Source organism: Passer montanus, unplaced genomic scaffold, assembly GCF_014805655.1.
Source record: "Passer montanus isolate IOZ18808 unplaced genomic scaffold, ASM1480565v1 scaffold3, whole genome shotgun sequence".
In the NCBI taxonomy this organism is placed as follows: Eukaryota; Metazoa; Chordata; class Aves; order Passeriformes; family Passeridae; genus Passer; species Passer montanus.
The window spans coordinates 488,633-507,044 of NW_024367707.1; the positions used below are offsets into that span (position 1 = coordinate 488,633).

The 18,412-nt window shown below is 35.5% G+C and overlaps 1 protein-coding gene across 4 annotated transcripts in view; it reads left to right on the plus strand.

The window, feature by feature from the left end:
* Window positions 1–18,412, plus strand: part of DMD (dystrophin) — a 1,159,435-nt gene that overhangs the window by 274,937 nt on the left and 866,086 nt on the right. For all 4 annotated transcript variants that reach the window (XM_039714180.1, XM_039714179.1, XM_039714182.1 and 1 more), the window contains exon 2: window positions 10,128–10,189. In XM_039714180.1, the coding sequence (XP_039570114.1) occupies window positions 10,128–10,189 (62 nt within the window). The remainder of the gene's footprint in view (window positions 1–10,127; window positions 10,190–18,412) is intronic.

Here is an 18,412-nt window from a genome sequence, read left to right on the forward strand (position 1 = left end):
CTTTCCGTTTCTCAAATGTTGTATAGTAAGATGAATTCTAGCTGTGGACTAGTTGATGCTGTCAGCTTCATAATGACAGTATCTTCACCCTAAGAACAGGGTGTGTGTATTGTAAACAATTACATATTAACACCTTGGTCTCATTAATTGCAAACTTCTCTGATACATTCTCTGATGTCCCAGTGGCAGCTCCTCCTAATTAACTCAGACACTAATTGGGTCAGATGAAATAAAGTAGACAGCAGTCAGTCAAGCAGACTAGAACAGCCTGTTCTCTAACTGCTTTTGACAGAGGAACAAAAAAAGAACTTGAAATATTACAGAATAGTGCTAGTTACCACAGTGTACTTAGCATGGTTGTTTGTAATGAGATTTTAATACAAACTGTAACAAATGTTGGTCCCTCACAAGTGGTTAACCCATCCTCCTCTGTGTTCTGCATGTGTGTGACATGAATTTCAAGAATCTGTGACCGTGTAAAGCATTTGCCTGATTTTTCTTTTCCATAGGAGAAAATCAGAAAATATGGGGCAATACATGTAAAAATCAAAGTGGTTCAAAGCTTTGCAGCTATGCATCACTAGGTGGCATTTGCTGAAAACAGAACAGCAATTTCATTTTCACATCAGGTTGTGTGAAACACTAGATACTAATGTCATGTTTTAGACTCTGATTACCTGTTTTAAATCCTGATGCTTCTTTCAGCTTCATTTTTTATTTAGCTGAAAATCTATAATTCAGAAAGTTTGTGGGCTTCTATTTCCTATTTTTGATGTGTTCTGCTCTGGCTAGCTCATGAATTAATGTTACTGTCCTCAGTCTCCTGTCTTCTATTGCTCATATCTGAATAAAAATACCTAGATGGTAAAAATCTTCAGCTAAGGAAGGACACAGTCTAACAGTAAGCATTTATCTGCTGTCTTCTGAACAAAACAAAAATACCTGTGTAGTTTTCATAAAGGTTACGAATATTAAAATTGTGAGTAATTTTATCTAGTTACATAACCTTGACTTTTTTATTTCTAGTAATTAATCTCTGTTCTAGTAGTACTTCCCATGCAGTGCCTCTGTCACAGCTTACTCTGAGATGGCCTGCTGATCGTCTAAATGCTGACCTCTCTTCCAAAGTTTAAAAAACAAACAAAAACCCCATCCTCTGTCCTGACAAGCCAACTTCAGCATTGGCCACAGCTCCTTTATCACAATTTTTCTCCTCCCAGAGCATGGAACTCTCCTGGTGAAAACCAAAGGTCTAGAGCTGTTTAAAGTTTTTTTCAAAACAAGTGTCTTATTATGGGGGATGTTTTTTTGTTGGGTGTTTTCTGTTGTTTTTTTGGTTATGTGGTTTTATTTGGGCTTTTTGGGTTTTTTTTTTTGATGACTGCTGAAATACAGGAGCTGCCAGTGCTGCTCATTTCTGGCCTGTATCTTTTCCCACAGTGGTGACAGGGACATTTGTAGTGCTGGGTTCTCTTTGAGCTGGCTGGTTAAACAGCAGCCGAGGTGAGAGCGCTGGCTTTCACTTTGAGTTAGTTTCAGCAATTCTCAGATCCTTGGTGCAGAGGAGTAACAATGCTTATTACAGACTGTCACTGAAGGTGCAGTGCACACAAACCAATTTTATTAGTGTCTAACCCAGGAGGATTTTCTGCTGCTGGCTGTTCAATAGGGCTCGCAGAGGTACAGCTGCTGGCAAGCCACCGCTGGGCCTGTCCATCTGTCCTAATGCCACTGTCCTTCCTGTGCAGAGTTTGGGAACACCCATGAGCTCACAAGGGAGAAAAAGAGTTGATACTGATTCTCTCTGTCTTCAGTTAATAATTCCCATTTTCTCTGTGAAATAACAAAATAACAAAACTGGGTTAAAAGTTTAACTCTGAAACCAGTTACTACAGTCAAGATGTATTTAATCTGTTTACTAGGTCCAGTCACTCTTTAAAAGAAGTTATATGATTTATTTTTTTCTAAAATGTCAGTCAGGTTCTTTTGTTCCGGTCAGCCCAACAACCAGCAAACATTGCCTCCTTACTCCGAGCTAATCCTGCTTATTCCTGCTAATCAACCTTACAAGTTATTAGTTGTTTTTGGAAGATGAAAGGAGCAACATATCTCTCAGCAGCTGGTAAAAATTGCAGGTTTGGGCTGTGGAGTTGCAATAGATTTTATATATAGCAATAATAGTAGTAGTAGTAGTAGTAAATCCATGTGGCAAAAAGGGTTTCTGTTACTTTTATATAATATCACATGATGTATTAGCAGTAACTTGTGCTTCCTTAATATGTAAATAAGAAAAAAAAAAGTCCTGTTCAAATGAATCCGTCAAGAAATATTAAGCATTTTCTCCATATATACTCATTTGACAAGGTGAAGTTAGTATTGACCAACTACTTTTCTTTCACATTTTGGTATTACCAGTATCCTTCCCCATTAATGTAGTCCACTCGCAAGGTGAAGTTAGTATTGACCAACTCCTACTTTTCTTTCACATTTTGGTATTACCAGTATCCTTCCCCATTAATGTAGTCCACTCTAGCACTAAGACTTATCTTGCAAGTGAATTTTGTTGCTTTCAACAACAACAACCAAACAAAAATACCCAAAAACCCAAATGAACCAGCCAACCAAAAAAAATCCAAATAACTCCAAAGCCAAGAAAAAACTGACAAACAAACAAAACAAGCAAAAAACCACAAACCAGAAAGCTTTTAAATCATCATTGGTATTTTTTCAATATACTTGGATGTACTGGCAACAAGATTTCATTGGTGTCTGACTGCAAAGAAAATTATAACACAATTAAATCTAACAATATTCTCTAAGTTCCAGAAATCAGCAGTGGTTTCAGCTGGTAAAGCCCTTCTAACTAGCATGGAGCTTTAAGTGAAGACAAATCTATTACCTCATCTACAGGTATATGTTCCACAGTATTCAGAAAATACTGTCATAACAATGGTATGATGCTAAAATAGCATAGGCTTCCACTGAAATGCTAACAAGGCTTTTTTTCATTTGTCAATATAGGTATATGGCATTGAAAAATACATAAGAGGGGCCACTACTTATACACAGAAATGACTATTTTTTTTTCCATGTAGATAAGGCATAAACTGAACTCCTTTTGAAGCACTAGCTTCTCAGGTATAGTTGTTATATGTTTCCATATAGATTAAGGCATAAACTGAACTCCTTTTGAAGCACCAGCTTCTCAGGTAGAGATAGGTTAGTTGTTTAAGTTTGAGCAGTTATTTATCTTTTGCAGAGAAATCTGATATAGTGAAGCACTGGGGCTTTTTAAGTTGCATTTTACTAGTGAATTCCCCTTGGGAAAAATTTACTGGATCCAAACTAATTGCTGGTTAGAACATAATAAAAAGCCCCAATAGACAAAACCAGTTAAGCTTGTGTTTTCAAAGCTGTTAATAACTAGAACAGAGTATTTTTGGTAGAGTGTGGTTCAGAACTCTTACAAGTCCTTATCCTTGAAAAGGTAAGGAGGGGTGGGTCACCAGCCCTTGAGGCAGATGTCCTGACACTCAAGTGTTTTGTTACAGGTCCTCAGGTCAAATCCATGGACATAGGGACGTAGGATCAGTTCCCACAGTGTATTTGTCTGTGGTGGACCAGTGGAGGACTAGGTCAACAGATGGGAATACAATTACAAGTGTATGAGCTGGAGCTGAACGCCCCATGTTGTGTATACTTAAAATGTTCTGAAAATGTGAGCTGACATTCTGTTTCTTTTCTTTTTAAATTTCATTGGAATTATGATCCTGCTTTTGTCTTGGGAGTTCCATGTGCTACAATTTATTTAGGGAAAAGAGTTGAGAAATTGCGGAGGGGAAGAAGGGCAGGGGGTCAGTTAACAAACACGAACAAATTACATGAATTTGTTCAAACATAGATCTATGTGTACATTTCACAGCTGCCCGTTATTGTTTTAGGAGTCATATGTAGCTTGTTTGCATTATTCTGGTACTTCTGGATGCTAGTCAAATCTTTTTTACTAAGCTGCACATGCTTCAGTAGTTCTTTTGTTCAAATTTACTGCTTCTCTGAATATGATCTTCTACCAGATATCCTTTTTTTCTTTCCAGAAAGGAAATGTTTATCAATGTGTGTTCCCATCCCATTTCTTCTTTTCCATATGTCTTTTTACCTTTTTTTCCCCGCTAAGCCAGGGTAAATGTGTTTACTTCCCCTTCTGCCTTCCTCTTACACCTTCCAAATTTTTCTTTTTTTTTTCTTGTTATTCTTCTAGTTGTCATTGTTGAATTTGTTTTCTTTCCTTTTTTAACTTCTGTTCCACACTGGCAGGCTGTCATGTTCTCTATCCTTTGTATTGCTCCTGCTCCTTTTTTACATGACATCCATACTGGTCCTCAAAAGCACTCTGTAGTTTTTCTCTAAAGAACTAATCAGTTAAAGTTAGATTCGAAGTGTGAGACCTAATATAAACACTTGCAGTGTCTTAAACAATTAAAAAGTGGGAAAAGTCAGGAAGCAGTTTCCATAAAACATTTGGAATGAGAGAAAAATTCCAACTGACATTATGAAATGAGAAAAATAAAAGGTTTCCTCAGCCTGACGTTCAGTCTAGGCAAGGTAGCTCAGTAGTTCAATCTGCTACACCAATCTGTCAGTAAAAATCTTGCAGTAGGGTCTTAAAGATATACTCTTTTTTCTCCTCTGATGAGTAAATAGCATCCCTGTCTCTGAGTTCCTCTATTTGAAGGAAACAGGGCGAGCAATGTCTTTTTTGTTAGGAATACACCTGTTCATTTCCTGAATTTACCTTGACTCTTACCAAACCTTTCTCAGAAAATTTCAGAATTCTATTTTTCATAGCATTTAGTTGTACTTTTTTTTTTCTTTAAATCTATATTAACGAGGGCTTTCAGTGTTCCATTTCTGCTGAGCATTTGAATAGGTTCATCAGTGTTTTGAAAAGCCTGAGATGGTTTGATTATGGTGATTTGACTCTGGTTCCACAGTAAAGCCTCAAGAGGGTAGCACAGGGAACAGGGAGTTTTAACAATATTCAGATTAAGTCAACACACTGCTCATCAGTGTATTTATAGAAGATGGACAAAGAATTGCATGTTCTGTATTGCCTTACATGAGCAATAGACTTAAATTCTTTGTCTGTCTGTCAAAGCAGCCTATTGTATTTCCTGTCAGCTGTGAATGTCTTGGATGACCTCAATGACTAAAAATCAAAGCTAGTCCACTCAAATATCATTCAGTCGTTGTATTGCATTGATTTCTTCTTCCCCCCTCAGATAAGCAAGAATGGGAAGGGAACATTTCTCAGCAGCTGTAGTTACTGGCAGAGTATTGTCACAATGTACTGAAAATCTCTGAGAATAGTGAGTCGATGGAGCCAGAGTATCAATAATGTGAATATCTGTGGCCTCTTTTGTTCCTAGTACTCCCACCATCGCTGGCACTCACTCCCACTCACTGAAGAAAATCCTGACCTTTTCTCAATCTGCATTGTTTGGCTGCTGGAAAATCAAATAGCAATTTTGATGGTTTTATTCTCTAAAGTGCAGTGTTCCAATGAACCTGCAGTTGCCATGAATGAGGGAATTGACACCTGCCTTAACACCATTGTTTCAAAGTTTTCACCGGATTATGGGAATTTTTTTCATTCTTTTCTTCTGTTTTCTTTTTCTTTTCTTCTTTTTTCCCCCCTCCTTTCTTGCTTATAGATTCTGGTTCTCAACAAAGCATAACTATTCAATTATTGTTTACCTAACTCAGGGCAACACTGGATAACAGAATAAGATATTTTCTTCCCTGTTTGTGTTCCTGCACCTGTGATGGAATCGCTTGCTGAAGGCTGAATAGAATCTGTCCCACAACTGAGCCTCCTATCACTGCCTATCTCTGAGTGATTTAAACACTCTACAAATATCACATCTTTACTGACATGATAATGACAATGATTTTTTTGTTTGTTTGTTTAAAATTGATACTTATAATATGAGGACATGGATCATTTCTCATACTCCTTGTGTACCAGTACAATTTTGCTGAATGTATTCTAATTTTAAAAACTGGGGTGTACTTACTCTAGAGAAGAATTTTCTAAGCCACTTGCATTGGAAAACACAGCCCAGGAAGGCTGAAGATGCAGTCTTCATGTGGCAGTAGTAAAAGACACTGTGGAGTCTCCATCCTTGGAGATAGCAAAAAAACCACACTCAACAGGGTCCTGTAAAATTTGGTTTTGGTGGCCTTGCTTGGTTGGGGCAGTTGGACCAGATGATGTTCAGAGGTGCCTTACAGCCTCAGCTATTCTGTGAGTTAGTGAAAGAAATATTTATTCAGGTATGTCAAGAATTGACAGGTTAAAGATCTCCTAGAAAAAAGGAAAAGATGCAAAAGTGCAAATTTTCTTCTCCCTACTTCATGTTTTCTGTAGGAAGGTGGCTTTTATTATACAAATGGAATGATGTAGTGACATACGTGGTGTATGTTCCTGAACCTTCGTTCATTTTGCAATCTTCTTGGTATTTTCAAGATCAATTTTTTTTTAAAAATATTATTTTTTAGTGATTTATTAACACTTCTGTATGCTTTCAGAATAGCATCTAGAGTGCACTGGTATTTAAAGTATTTTTTGTCTTGTTACTATTTTTTATTTAATATGTTTGATAGCATTTGAGGGGGTAAGGTGGTGTGGAAAACAGACTAGTAAAAAGAGTAGTTTCTAAGAGATGATAACATAATGTTGGAAGTTTTCATGTAGAAGACAGATGGGAATTGCATTGGATTGGTGGGTTGCAAACATGAGCTGTTAAGTATATCTAGGAAAGTTCTATGGTGACCAATTGCCATTATTAATAGCATCTTTGCTCTGTTGAATCATGATTGTTCCTAAGCATCCTTCAGTGTGCCACTTGTCTCTATTAGCCTTGCTGCCTGATTAAGTGTCAGAACTGTCCTTTGTCAGATGATTAGCTTCATTAATACTGCACTTTCTCTCTGGGTCATAATTTATTATGAGGCCTAACCTGGACTAATACTTCAAAAGTCAAATGTGCAGTTAACTAATCTGAGGGGTTTGCATTCACAGTTTCAAAGCTGAGTGATCATCAGAACACATCTCTGAATGCATTGTAGTTAAAACAAGATCTGTTCAGTGGTACTAGAAGCTCTAGGGCATGAAAATCAGGTGAATTTTACTGCTCAGTATCTCTTTTTACTGGAAGGGTTTTTCTAGACCATTCATTTCCTGAGCTGATAACCTACAGAAAATGAGGTTAGGCCTATTCCATTCAATGTCCATCAATTTGAGAAAAGCATTTTTACTGTGGAAAGGGATCCCATTGTTGTTGCAATAAAGGAATTCAGGATCCATGCAGTGTTTAAATCTAACCTGAAGACAGTACACTATTCTGCAATTCTTTCAGCTTGAAAGAAAAGAAATAAACATACCATATTACTCTTTGAACTGGTGAAGGAATTACCTGCCTGGCCATTTGATTATTCTTGTCTCACAGTAAAAGCACCTCCAAGGACATTCACTGGCTCACTGCTGAAGGATCTCTTATAAACACAGCATTCTGAAAGTGGCAGAGAGTGTTCTTGGCACGTTTCTGCAGCACCTAGATAAATGTCATTCAGCTTCCACCTCAAGCATTCAATCCATAAATCTGGGCTAAGAGAATATCTCTTTCTAAAAATCGTGTTTACAATGGGGAAATCATACCATGCATAACCAAAAGATGGATTCATTTTTAGGTTAGGAGCTGTCACTAACAAATTGTTGTGGTATAAACTTGTCAGAGCGAGCACCTAAAGATAAAAGTGCTTGCAATGATCTCTGTATAAAGATAACAGCAGTTGAATAGGTTTGTGTTTACAAAGTAGTAGAGCATTGCCTGGACTTTGAATAAGTTTCAAACATTCAGATTGTGGTGTTGACTCTTATTTTTCTCAGGAGACCCTGTTTTTTATTAGCACAGTGGACATGAGTTAATTGGTGACTAGCAGTTAAACTTGCATATAGCTTTATGGGGAAAACAACTAAACAAAAAGCCCTAAAACAAACAACCCACTCCATTAGTAAATATGCCATTACGGCTGCCTGGGGTGGAAAAGCAGAAGTTTGAGCAGTTTAAAGAGGTGTTTTTGTCTCTTTTACCTGCAAAATATCACATATTATTGTTTGAACAGTTTGAAAAAGGTGATTTTGTCTCTTTTTCCTTTCCCTTGCTAAATGCCACATTATTCTTCGAACCCATTTGCATTTGGCAGTTTTAGCAGAGATGATTAAAGAGAAGCAGCTATTTATGTGTAATATTTTATATGAAGTTGCTGAAGAAGTTTGCAATATAACATCAGATTGAGTATTTATCTTCTACCAACAAAATGTATCTTTCTTCCCTCATCTTCTGTATAGTGCATGTGGCTGGAATGAAACAAAACTCATATAATAAACAACTTACAGTCAACACAGAAAGAAGTGTTGCTTGCAGGGAAAAATAAAATTTTTAACAGCTTTAGCATCATGTATTACCAAAAGCATGTATCTCCTTCACATGCTGTTGCTTTTAGATGAGTCTCTTAACTATTCAAGTATTTCTTTCAGCCAAAGGATGAAACTGACAGTGGTTTTTGGAATAGATAGCAATAGAATTCTAGAAAGTTTATTGTGGCAAATACTCATATATATTAGTGACAGAGTGTTTATATTGCTTGTCTCCTATGGCAAGTTTCCAGTTGTACTATTGTGTTGTCTTTTTTTTTTTTTTTTCTCAAGATCATCTGAGCTCAGAATATGCTCCTTCAAGGATGTAGTACTTCTTTATAATGCAACAGAGACTTTGCAAACTAATATTTTTTTATGAGCATATTGTATATTTGAAGCTGAAAACATTCTGTTGGGAAAGTTATGTTTAAAGCAATATTGGGGTTTTAAGAGCAAACAATACATTTGTATAAAAACAATTTGTCTTGGGTCTTTGGACAGGTGGAGGGAGGGAAAGCGAAGTACATTAATAATGTAATGGATTTCCCTTCTAGCTTCTCTATACCTGCCATTCAAATTTAGCTGAATCCATTAATGTTATTAATTACTATACATTTCAGAAGGGATTTTAACATTCCTTTTTTAAAACAACTGTAGAGAATTTTACTGCAAACCAAAAGGCTGCATTGAGTGAACTTTATTTTAGTGTAAGCATTCTGCACCCTTTTCCACATGTGCCCTTCAGTTCTAGTTGAGGTTTATTTTATTTTGCCAAGCAAAGAAATCTGTCCTTTGTATTTTAGGGATGATGCCTAATAGATATTTTTGAGCAAATGCTTACAAAGTTCTAGTTTGAAATAATTTTTCTCTTTCAACCTATATAAAATACAGTAGAATTTTACCTTTGTTTTTCCAATTCACTTCAGTATGAGAACTGTACTTATAACTTAGATACAGAAATCAAGGCCTAAGATAAATAATCTCCCTCTACAAATATTTAATATTAAATAATTGAAAAAGAATTTAATGTGTGGCTGAACAAATATGTGTGTGGGTTGTTTTTTTTGTTGTTTTTATTGGGTTTTTTTCCTTCTTTTTTATTTTTCTTTTTCCATTGGAGGAAAAATAGATAATTTGTGACAGGCAAATAGTTGCGAGTTAAAAAAAGGCATAAGGTGCATCAGGGGCTGCCAATGGAGAACTATTGTTGGGGTTCAGAAGGTTTCACTTCCTCAAGCAGTTTGAGGAGGTGCATATAAAGTTCTTTCAAGTACTTTTCTACTAGAAGAGTTTCCTCATGCCAAGAGCATCAGATTACATGTTTGGGGGTTTTTATACCAATATGAAATTAAAAATTACAATAAGGTGTTTCAGATCTTAGTGCAACATGTTCTTTTCCAGAAGAAAAGAAACCACAGGATAGGTCAGTTGAACTAGAGATATAGACCATGACTGTGAAGGGGACCTGTAGACCTTCAGAATGTGTTGATGCATTTTTTAAAGAATAGATCAAAATAAATTTCCTGCCTGTGTTTGAAGTATTTTTAGTAATTTACAATGAACCAAACCTGAAACATTAAGCAATAATATTGCATTATTTTGTGGAATAATTCTAATGAAGTACTTTCCTTTTTTTTTTTTCTGGCAGATGAACGGGAAGATGTTCAAAAGAAAACTTTCACAAAATGGATAAATGCACATTTTGCTAAGGTAATATATTTATTTACTTATTGATGCAAATAGCTTTTGTATATTAAAAAAAAGAAAAAAAAAGAAACCTGTTATTCCTACAGTGAAGCTTAGTTTTCAAGATAACGGTTCCAAGTCTCAGATAATGCTGAAGGCAGTTGACGGATTTATTAGAAAAAGTGTTGAAACTTTATTTCTTTGATTTCATCAGTGATTGAAATGTAAGAAGCCATTCTTCTCTTAAGATGTTCTCTGCCTCAATTTGCTTCACCTTTTCTCAAACTAGTGATGCACTAGTATTACTCTTTCTTGGATTTCTTTGTTATGTTTCTAATGTACAAAGAGTTTTCTCTATTAGACGTGTCTGTTCTTGTTTCAAATTGCAATTGCATCTTTAATAAAACTGAATGAAGAGCAAGGTCAGAGACAAGAGGTGCAATCCAGTTAACAAATTATGAAAGTAAATTATAATATGTTTTGATATAGTTGTTTTTGAAAATGGTAGATCATAAATGGAGTGGAGAAAAATAAGACCAAATTAACTTGTTTATTTAAAGCATGCCCTTCTGGCAGTGTATAATGATTTTATCTTTAATACTCAGGAAAAATTCTGCCTGAGCTATTGATTTGCTAAAAGTTTTTTTGGTTTTTTTTTTTGTTTTGTTTTTTTTTTAAATTCCTGGAGGACAAGGAGTAACCTAAATTTGCCAGTAATAATAAAACAAATCAGTCCTATCATTTGTCATTTTACCAGGTAATAAACAACAATGAAATAGTTGCAGCTGTGATGTATCTTCTGTTTAGTCTGGTTTTTGATTGTGTCCCATCTGATTCTACTTATTAAAAAAGGGGATTAAGAGAATCTGAATACAACCACCATAATGTTGAATAATGTGCTCAGCAGCGCTTAGTCCATCAGGGAGTCCCATAGGGTTTTTTTGTGGTCTAGAGCATTTTCTAGTACTGATTCAAGTGACTTAGCACACATTTGTGCTCAGCATCTTTACAGCAGAGATGTCCAGCAATTTGAAGGACTGGATGAGGATGAAATACTGTCTTGGAGAATGATGAATTGCAGGACAACTGTGAAGTATTATGTTTAGGACATCAGTAAAACATATGCATACAGAAGGGGGGGATAACTAGGCTGGCAATAATGAAGAAAAGGAAAGCTCTGGGAGCTGTGTTGAATCACAAACAAAATGAATCCACGACATGGTACTATTGCAGAAAAAATAAGCAACTTTAATATGTTTGTGATAATGGAAGTGCTTCACAGAGGGTGAAAGATGGTGAAAGATGTAATTATTTCATTTTTCTTGGCAAAAGTGAGATTTTAGCTCAAATGATTTGTAATCTTGCTTTTCCATGTATGAATAAGTAGCCACAGCAATCATCTGATATATCCTAATTTCAAATGTATTACCTGTTAGGCCTTTTTATGGTCACAGAAATAGTTGTGGAAAATGAAGAGTAACAGTTTTGCTTCTATATCTAAAGAAAATATAATGCTCCTAGAACATTGTTCTCTCAGAAATTATTGTTTTATGGAATAGCAAAGCTGCAATTACTGAGGAAACTTGGACCAGGTCTGCAGAAGAATAACAAGAATTATGAAAGGTTTAGAAAATACCTCTCAACACATGCTTTTAATGTGATGTTTGACTCATTCATCTGAATGATCTAGAAGTCTTTCCTCCAATTCTTTTTTTATTAAATGTAGTTTAATGGTGTTTAGGTACTTTTTACTTGAGTTTTATAACATTATTTTTAGTTGCATGTGAAAATGCATTTGTAAGCATATATTTGTAAAAGTATTAATCTCTGTCTACTTAATTTGGGCTCTGAGAAAAACCTCCTAAATATTATGACTTAAATTTTTATTTGCCTGAAGCATGACCTGGGTTTTTTGGACAGGGTGTTCTTGTTTAACCTATCAAAAAACTATTGATCTTTTAATCTTGAAGAAATTACTTCTTTCTGGGGTTTTTAGGGCAGAAATACAGGAGGTCTTGCTCTGTAGTCCCAGGACAATGTTTCTCCCTCTTCTAACAGCTCAGAGAGGTGATCTTCAAGACCTGAAGGTGGATTTCCATATAAAAACTAGTTTATCCCTCTTCTGGCTTGTTTGCAGTGGTTCAAATCCATCTCTGTTTCTAGCTGTGGAATCGATTTCAGTTAGCAGGCTACTCCTTGTTAGTGATTTCTCATCATTGTCAGCTTTGTAAAAGTGCTAAATGAATTACTTTCATTGCAGAATTGCTTTTTATTCAATCCTATGCAGTTCTAGGGGTGCTGTCTTGAGTAGATTAGCCTGCAGGGTTGGAATTAAGGCAGAGAAGTGTATGACATCATTCATTTCTGCTATTTGTGAAAATTGAAATCCAGGTCACTAATTAGCTGTAAAATATTTAGGGTTAAATTAAATTATGTAAGATAATTCTCTCCCATCAACTACCTTCCATATGCAAAACCCCCCATTTTTATATAGTTAAAAGAAACCCCACTTCTAAATATTCTAAATCTTCATTTAGAAGAAGATTCATTTGTGTTGGGTGTAGAGTGGATTTCTCCCCAAAGAGCTGCATTACTTTCCTAAAAATTCAGTGTCTAGAGCACCTGTGTCTCAGTGCATTTATTCTTGGACTGAGCTTTCAAAACACTCAGATTTGCAAGTTGATTCACATGACTTGTGATGTAAACGCAAATAATGCTTTTAAAGTGAGAAGCTGTAAAGAATTGAAAAAATAATTGTGTGATTTATGTGCCATCAGCATAACTTGAGAGCCCACATATAATTTTTACCTTTGGGGGAGGAAAGTTGTCCTTCCTCTGGCCATGCCCACAGTGACATTTCTGTTGGATCATGTGGAGATGCTTCACTCAGATGCCTCAAGTTTAGCAGTGAAGTCTGATACCTCTTAGCTATGGACTCAAATCCCCAACTCAAAATCCATAACAAACTTTCAGCCACACCATGTTGACAGTTTTCTCTCTGAGATGTGCAGAACCTAAAACCTTTGGGGTGTTACCGAGAAGTCTGTGAAAGGGTATCTAGGAACAGATAGTAGAAAGGTCAGCAATATTTCAATTGCTGTGGGTGAGGCTATGTCTCTCTTCAGACTTTTTTAGCAAGTTGGGTAGGGTGCTCTACCTAACTAAATCAAAAAAGTGGGGACAATAAATTTTTCAGGTCCCTCTTACAGTTGCTCAAAAGGGCAGGTTTCTCTCTAGTTCTTACTTTTGCTAGCCAGGTTATGGATTATGCAGAAAATCTGGGTCTTGAGAATTACAGTATGTGACTTGTCTATAAGAAAATCAAAGTTTCAGTAGGAAGGGCCAAAAGTTGGATTTCAGTGTTTGTGAGATAAAATAGTACATTTAAAGTATAAGAAAAATGGGAGAAGGTAATCCAAGAGACCTGTCTTTTCCCCTTTGCAATCATAGACATGGGATGTGACTTTCTTGAGTGAACCTTCTTGGTTTACATCTAAATGGCATGCAATAAGTTAAAGCTTAAAACAATTTTTTAAATGTGGAACATAATAATTTAATATAATTTTATTCAGGAAGAAGGTTTTTTGACCTCAGATGAAGTTTATTTATAAAATAATTAAGTTCTGCATGGCATACATAATGATATTAAAAGAAAGTATTATAACCTAGTTTTTAATAATAGAACTGTAATTAGATCTCCCACTAGAGATATGTCTGGTCCTGGGTATGACAGTTTTTTCTCAGATACCAGCTTTTAAAATTGGATATTACTGAAATCCTGAACTAAGTGTTTTGGGAGAGTGCAAATCTGTCACAGTCCTGCAAGTGTAGCAGCTGTCAGCTGGGACTTGGGAACAGACAGAACAATTACCTTAACAGTGCCTGTACCCCATTATAAATGATTTTATGTTGCTTCACTGGTTAAACATTTTGTCTCATTCATTGCATAATAGGCTTCAAAACAGAATGTGCTAATGAAGATAGAAATACTTGTTACTTGGATATAGGAAAGAGCTTGTATATGCCAACTAATTCCATAAGGAAAACATGAAAAACCCAGAAAAAAAAAGTAAAAAATACAAAAGCAACTCCCAACATGAAAAAAGAAAGAGTAAATGTCTTTGACTAAAGAAATTTGGACAATTTTTTGTTCCCTCATTAGAGAGAGAATGTCAAATTGTTGACAAGTTTAATGTCAGCATTAATGTAAAAGTATCTATTGTTAGTACAGAAGAGAACATGAGCTAATAAACTTTGGCAGCTGGTAAACTTTGAGCTAGTAAACTTTGGCAGCTTGAATTTTAGGGTATACCCTTATGGCTAGTTTGAAGTCAAAGCTGAACCTATAAGTGGGTTTTATAACAGTTCGTAAAGGAGCTTTCAAATCTATGATAGCAAATAACAGATATGGATAAAATCACTTGCAATTTCAGAGGTTTAAGTAGGTCTTCCACCTTTCTGCTGCAAAAGAATAGAAAGTTCCACTACAAAATCAAAGACATAATATGTGACAATGGACTTTTTCATGTTAATACTGTAATGATTAATCTCTAAGAAGTGTCAGAAAATAAAGCACATTAGGTTTGGGGAGGAAAAAAGTGGATAATTTTTTATGGTTACTTTACCTCATGCTTGTATTTTCTTCCATTTGTTATTGAAGAATCAGAATATGAAAATAGATGAAAAGGATACCAAATGTTACATGACTTAGCTTTATGAAAAACAAAGATCATTTGATAGTTCTCCTTTTTGTGGAGAATTTCAGTTTTGAAAAATAACACCTTTTTATGGGCAGATGGAAACATTTTGATATAGTTCTTTGTGTGGTGACTGTGGAATTTCCATTCTTGTGTGGTGATGTGAAGAAACGCATTAATGATGCAACTTGTGGCAAAAAACTAAGGTTGACAGTTTCATTTAAAGTATATGTGGCTAGTAAATAACAGCAAAATTAAACACACCTTTTACTAATGAAATTGTTTAGAATAGCATCTAAATTGTTCAGTCAAGTGTTATATGCAGGGATAAAGGAAACACACAAGAGGGCATTGCTTACAAGTTTAGTCAAACTGCACAGCAGTTAAAACAACTTAATTACTCAGGGTTTGTGTGTGGCTTATATCATAGCAGTTGTGGTGATGGTCTCAGTTCTTTTCACCTTCTTGAGCCCATGGACAAGCTGAAATTATTCAAGACTCTTTAGTGGTCTCTTGTTATTGCAGATTAAGTGCCTGCTGCACATCAGCCAACAGGAACGACTGACACGCATGCACGGTTTACTGGTCTTTTGAGGAAGTGTGTCAAACAGCTGAGGTCCAGAGAGACAGCACTGCCATAAGTCTGACATCCAATAGAGAAATTTGCAGTGTTGCACTTGCTGACACACGTGCTCAGTTTTCCATGCTATCACTCACAATGACTTCAAATTAAAATAAATTTTAAAAGCGACTCACAGAAAAATTATTTCAGTGTGCCGACTCTGGGATGAGAGTAACTGGGTGAAGTTCTGTGAAGACAAGAATAGTCTCATTTGTCAACTTTTTTAAGGCGCTGCTTCCATGGAAATGTTTTTACCCCTGTGAATAATCTGTCTTTAGCCATACTTCTGGACAACAGTTAATAACCAAGAAGAGGAGCTGAAGGGAGGGATGGATTTTGGCAACAAATCACAAAAACACAGATTAAAATGTTCAATATTAGCTGTCTCCAAACTGATTTCTGGACAGCTAACCTATATGTCAAATGAAGACAGCTGCTTAGATGAGTGGATGACTAGTAGGAAAATTAGAATTAAATGCTATACTTTGAGATTCTGATCAGTGTGTTCAAACTGCACTGATATCTGCTGGTATGTTCTATTTTATGAAATCAGAACAATAGTTGCATATGCATGTCTACAAGACCAGAAAAGATCCATAATTGCTTCAGGTGATAAAAGCTATCAGTAAGGTGTGCTGGTGTTGCAGAATCAGTGTTGTAGAATCCAGAATCAGTGCTGGCTTTGCAGAATAAAACTTTGTGTCATTGTAGAGAAGTTCAGAGAAGTTTGTTTGGAAGTTTGTTTTTGCTGCTTTAGGCATTCACAGAAAATTTTGTGTCTGGACAAAAGCCTGTTGGAGAAACAAGATAAATAAAAGTTTGCTGAGCTCCAGGTTGCCATTAGAATATTAGAGTTCTGCTGAATTTCACCAGAAAGAAACTTTGCTCTGTTCATCTAAGGAACACAAATTTGGAGATACGTGTAAAGGAGGATCACATGTAAGAACATATAAGAACATTGATTTCAGGGCAAACAAAAGATGGACTGTTAGTAAAATTTTGAAATTTTGTCTGCGTTTAAACTTCTACCAGTTCTTTAAGGTTCACACATTAAAAATTAGTATGGCAGATGTTAAGTCAGTTCATTAATTAAATATGAAAAATACCTTGTGAGCAGCCTCAGAATTTTTTTTTCTTTTGAAAGAAAACTCTCAAAAAACCTGATAGACTTAAAATTGTATAATCTGTGATAAATCTGAACAAAAAAAAAATATTTGTTGGTATTATTTGTTATTGGTTAGAGACCATGATTGATGTTTATTCATCCTAAGTACCTAATTACTCTGTTTGATGTCTGTTGCCAGACTTTCTAAGTGCTACAGTAAAAGTGATGAGAAAGAACAGCTTCCTAAGGTGGGAGCCCAATTATTTGCTGCAGTATGGCAAATAACCAGAACTCTCATGGAAATTTAATAGTTCTTAATTTTGAATTGCAGCTCTGTGTGATCAACTCTACCCTTGGGACACATCCTGTTTTAAAATCCCAGGCTTTCTTGTGCCAGTAACCTTTTTATAATACATCTTGCAAGGACACACCAAAGACCCATCATTTCCATTGTGTATCATTAAAGAAAAAGCTTTTGAAACCAACTGATGTTTAAACCTGGTGTAGAAAACACATTTGCATTTCTAAGTATTAAGAATTCTTCTTTTTTTTTTTAATATCTCCAGAATACATAAGGAAGTATTAGGCAATACACATGCTCAGAATTATTTACATTTATCTATCTCTGTATCTATAGCATAACCTATTAGTGTTCTATATTCTGCATATTTTTTTATGATGAAATGAAATGTCAAATTGCTATTTAAATATTTATTATACTTCAGTTAAATTACCTTTGAAACAAAAAATTACTATCAATTATTTTCACTGTACTTTAAAAAATAATATCGATGGCAATATTGCTATTTATTTTACTTAGAATTTCATTCTGGAACTTGTACTATCTATTAATATATTTTTATATCTTTTTTTATATGACCAAGTAATTTGTCATGAACAGAACATTACTAAGAACAGAAACAGACACAGTTTAAAGACAGCAAAGATCCTCATGCATTGAATTTTGCACATAGCATCAATACTGCATGCAAGCTTTCAGTTTAACTAATTTCTTGACTTTTTATAATTTGTTTAAAAACCAAATTTTTAGCTTACTCGTGGTAAAGTACCTAGAAAGTATCTCCCTAAATAATGCATTTGTTGTTTATAAATATTTAATTTTGCCCAGTGTAGGGGCCTGAGCTCTGGAGATAGAGATTTTCTGCTATCACTGCCTGTGAGAGCAAGGAGCACCAGAAGGTGTGGGGTGTCACAATGCAGCGTGACAAAACCAAAGCAGAGTTTAAGAGGGAGGATTTCTCTTTTTTTCCGGTTCTTGGTAACATCAGAAGCCTGACTGGCACACAGCTGGAGATGCTTTGTAAATTGTCAGTACAGAAAAGAGCCCTTTCACTGAAAGCCTAGAGAGGAGAAAAATTTGTTTTGCTTTGGCTTCAAAGTCACAAAGATGGACATTTGGCATTAACAAAAAGTGAATCAAAATGTCTCTATATTGGTTGTGGTTGCATTTTAGGGTTTTATTTAAATTAATGCTAAGACAGTGAAGATTTTTTTTTTTTTTCTGTGTGCCTGAAGTGAAGAGATTTTCTAATATTTCTCCTCTAGAACCTTCTCCCATTACCAGGAGACTTTACAATTTTTCCTGTTGTAGGCTTTTTTTTCCCCCAAAAAAATGTCTAAATGATTGCAGTTTAACAAGACAGCTTTTGGAGACCAGATTAATTTTCACTTTGATGATAAGTGAAACTTCTCCTTCCACCTCATTATCTGCAAATCTTTTGGTGGAGCTGAGGCTGCTGGCTGTGTATCTCAAAAGACCTTTTTCTTGCAAGTGAGGCTGACTTCTGTCTGCTCCCATGACT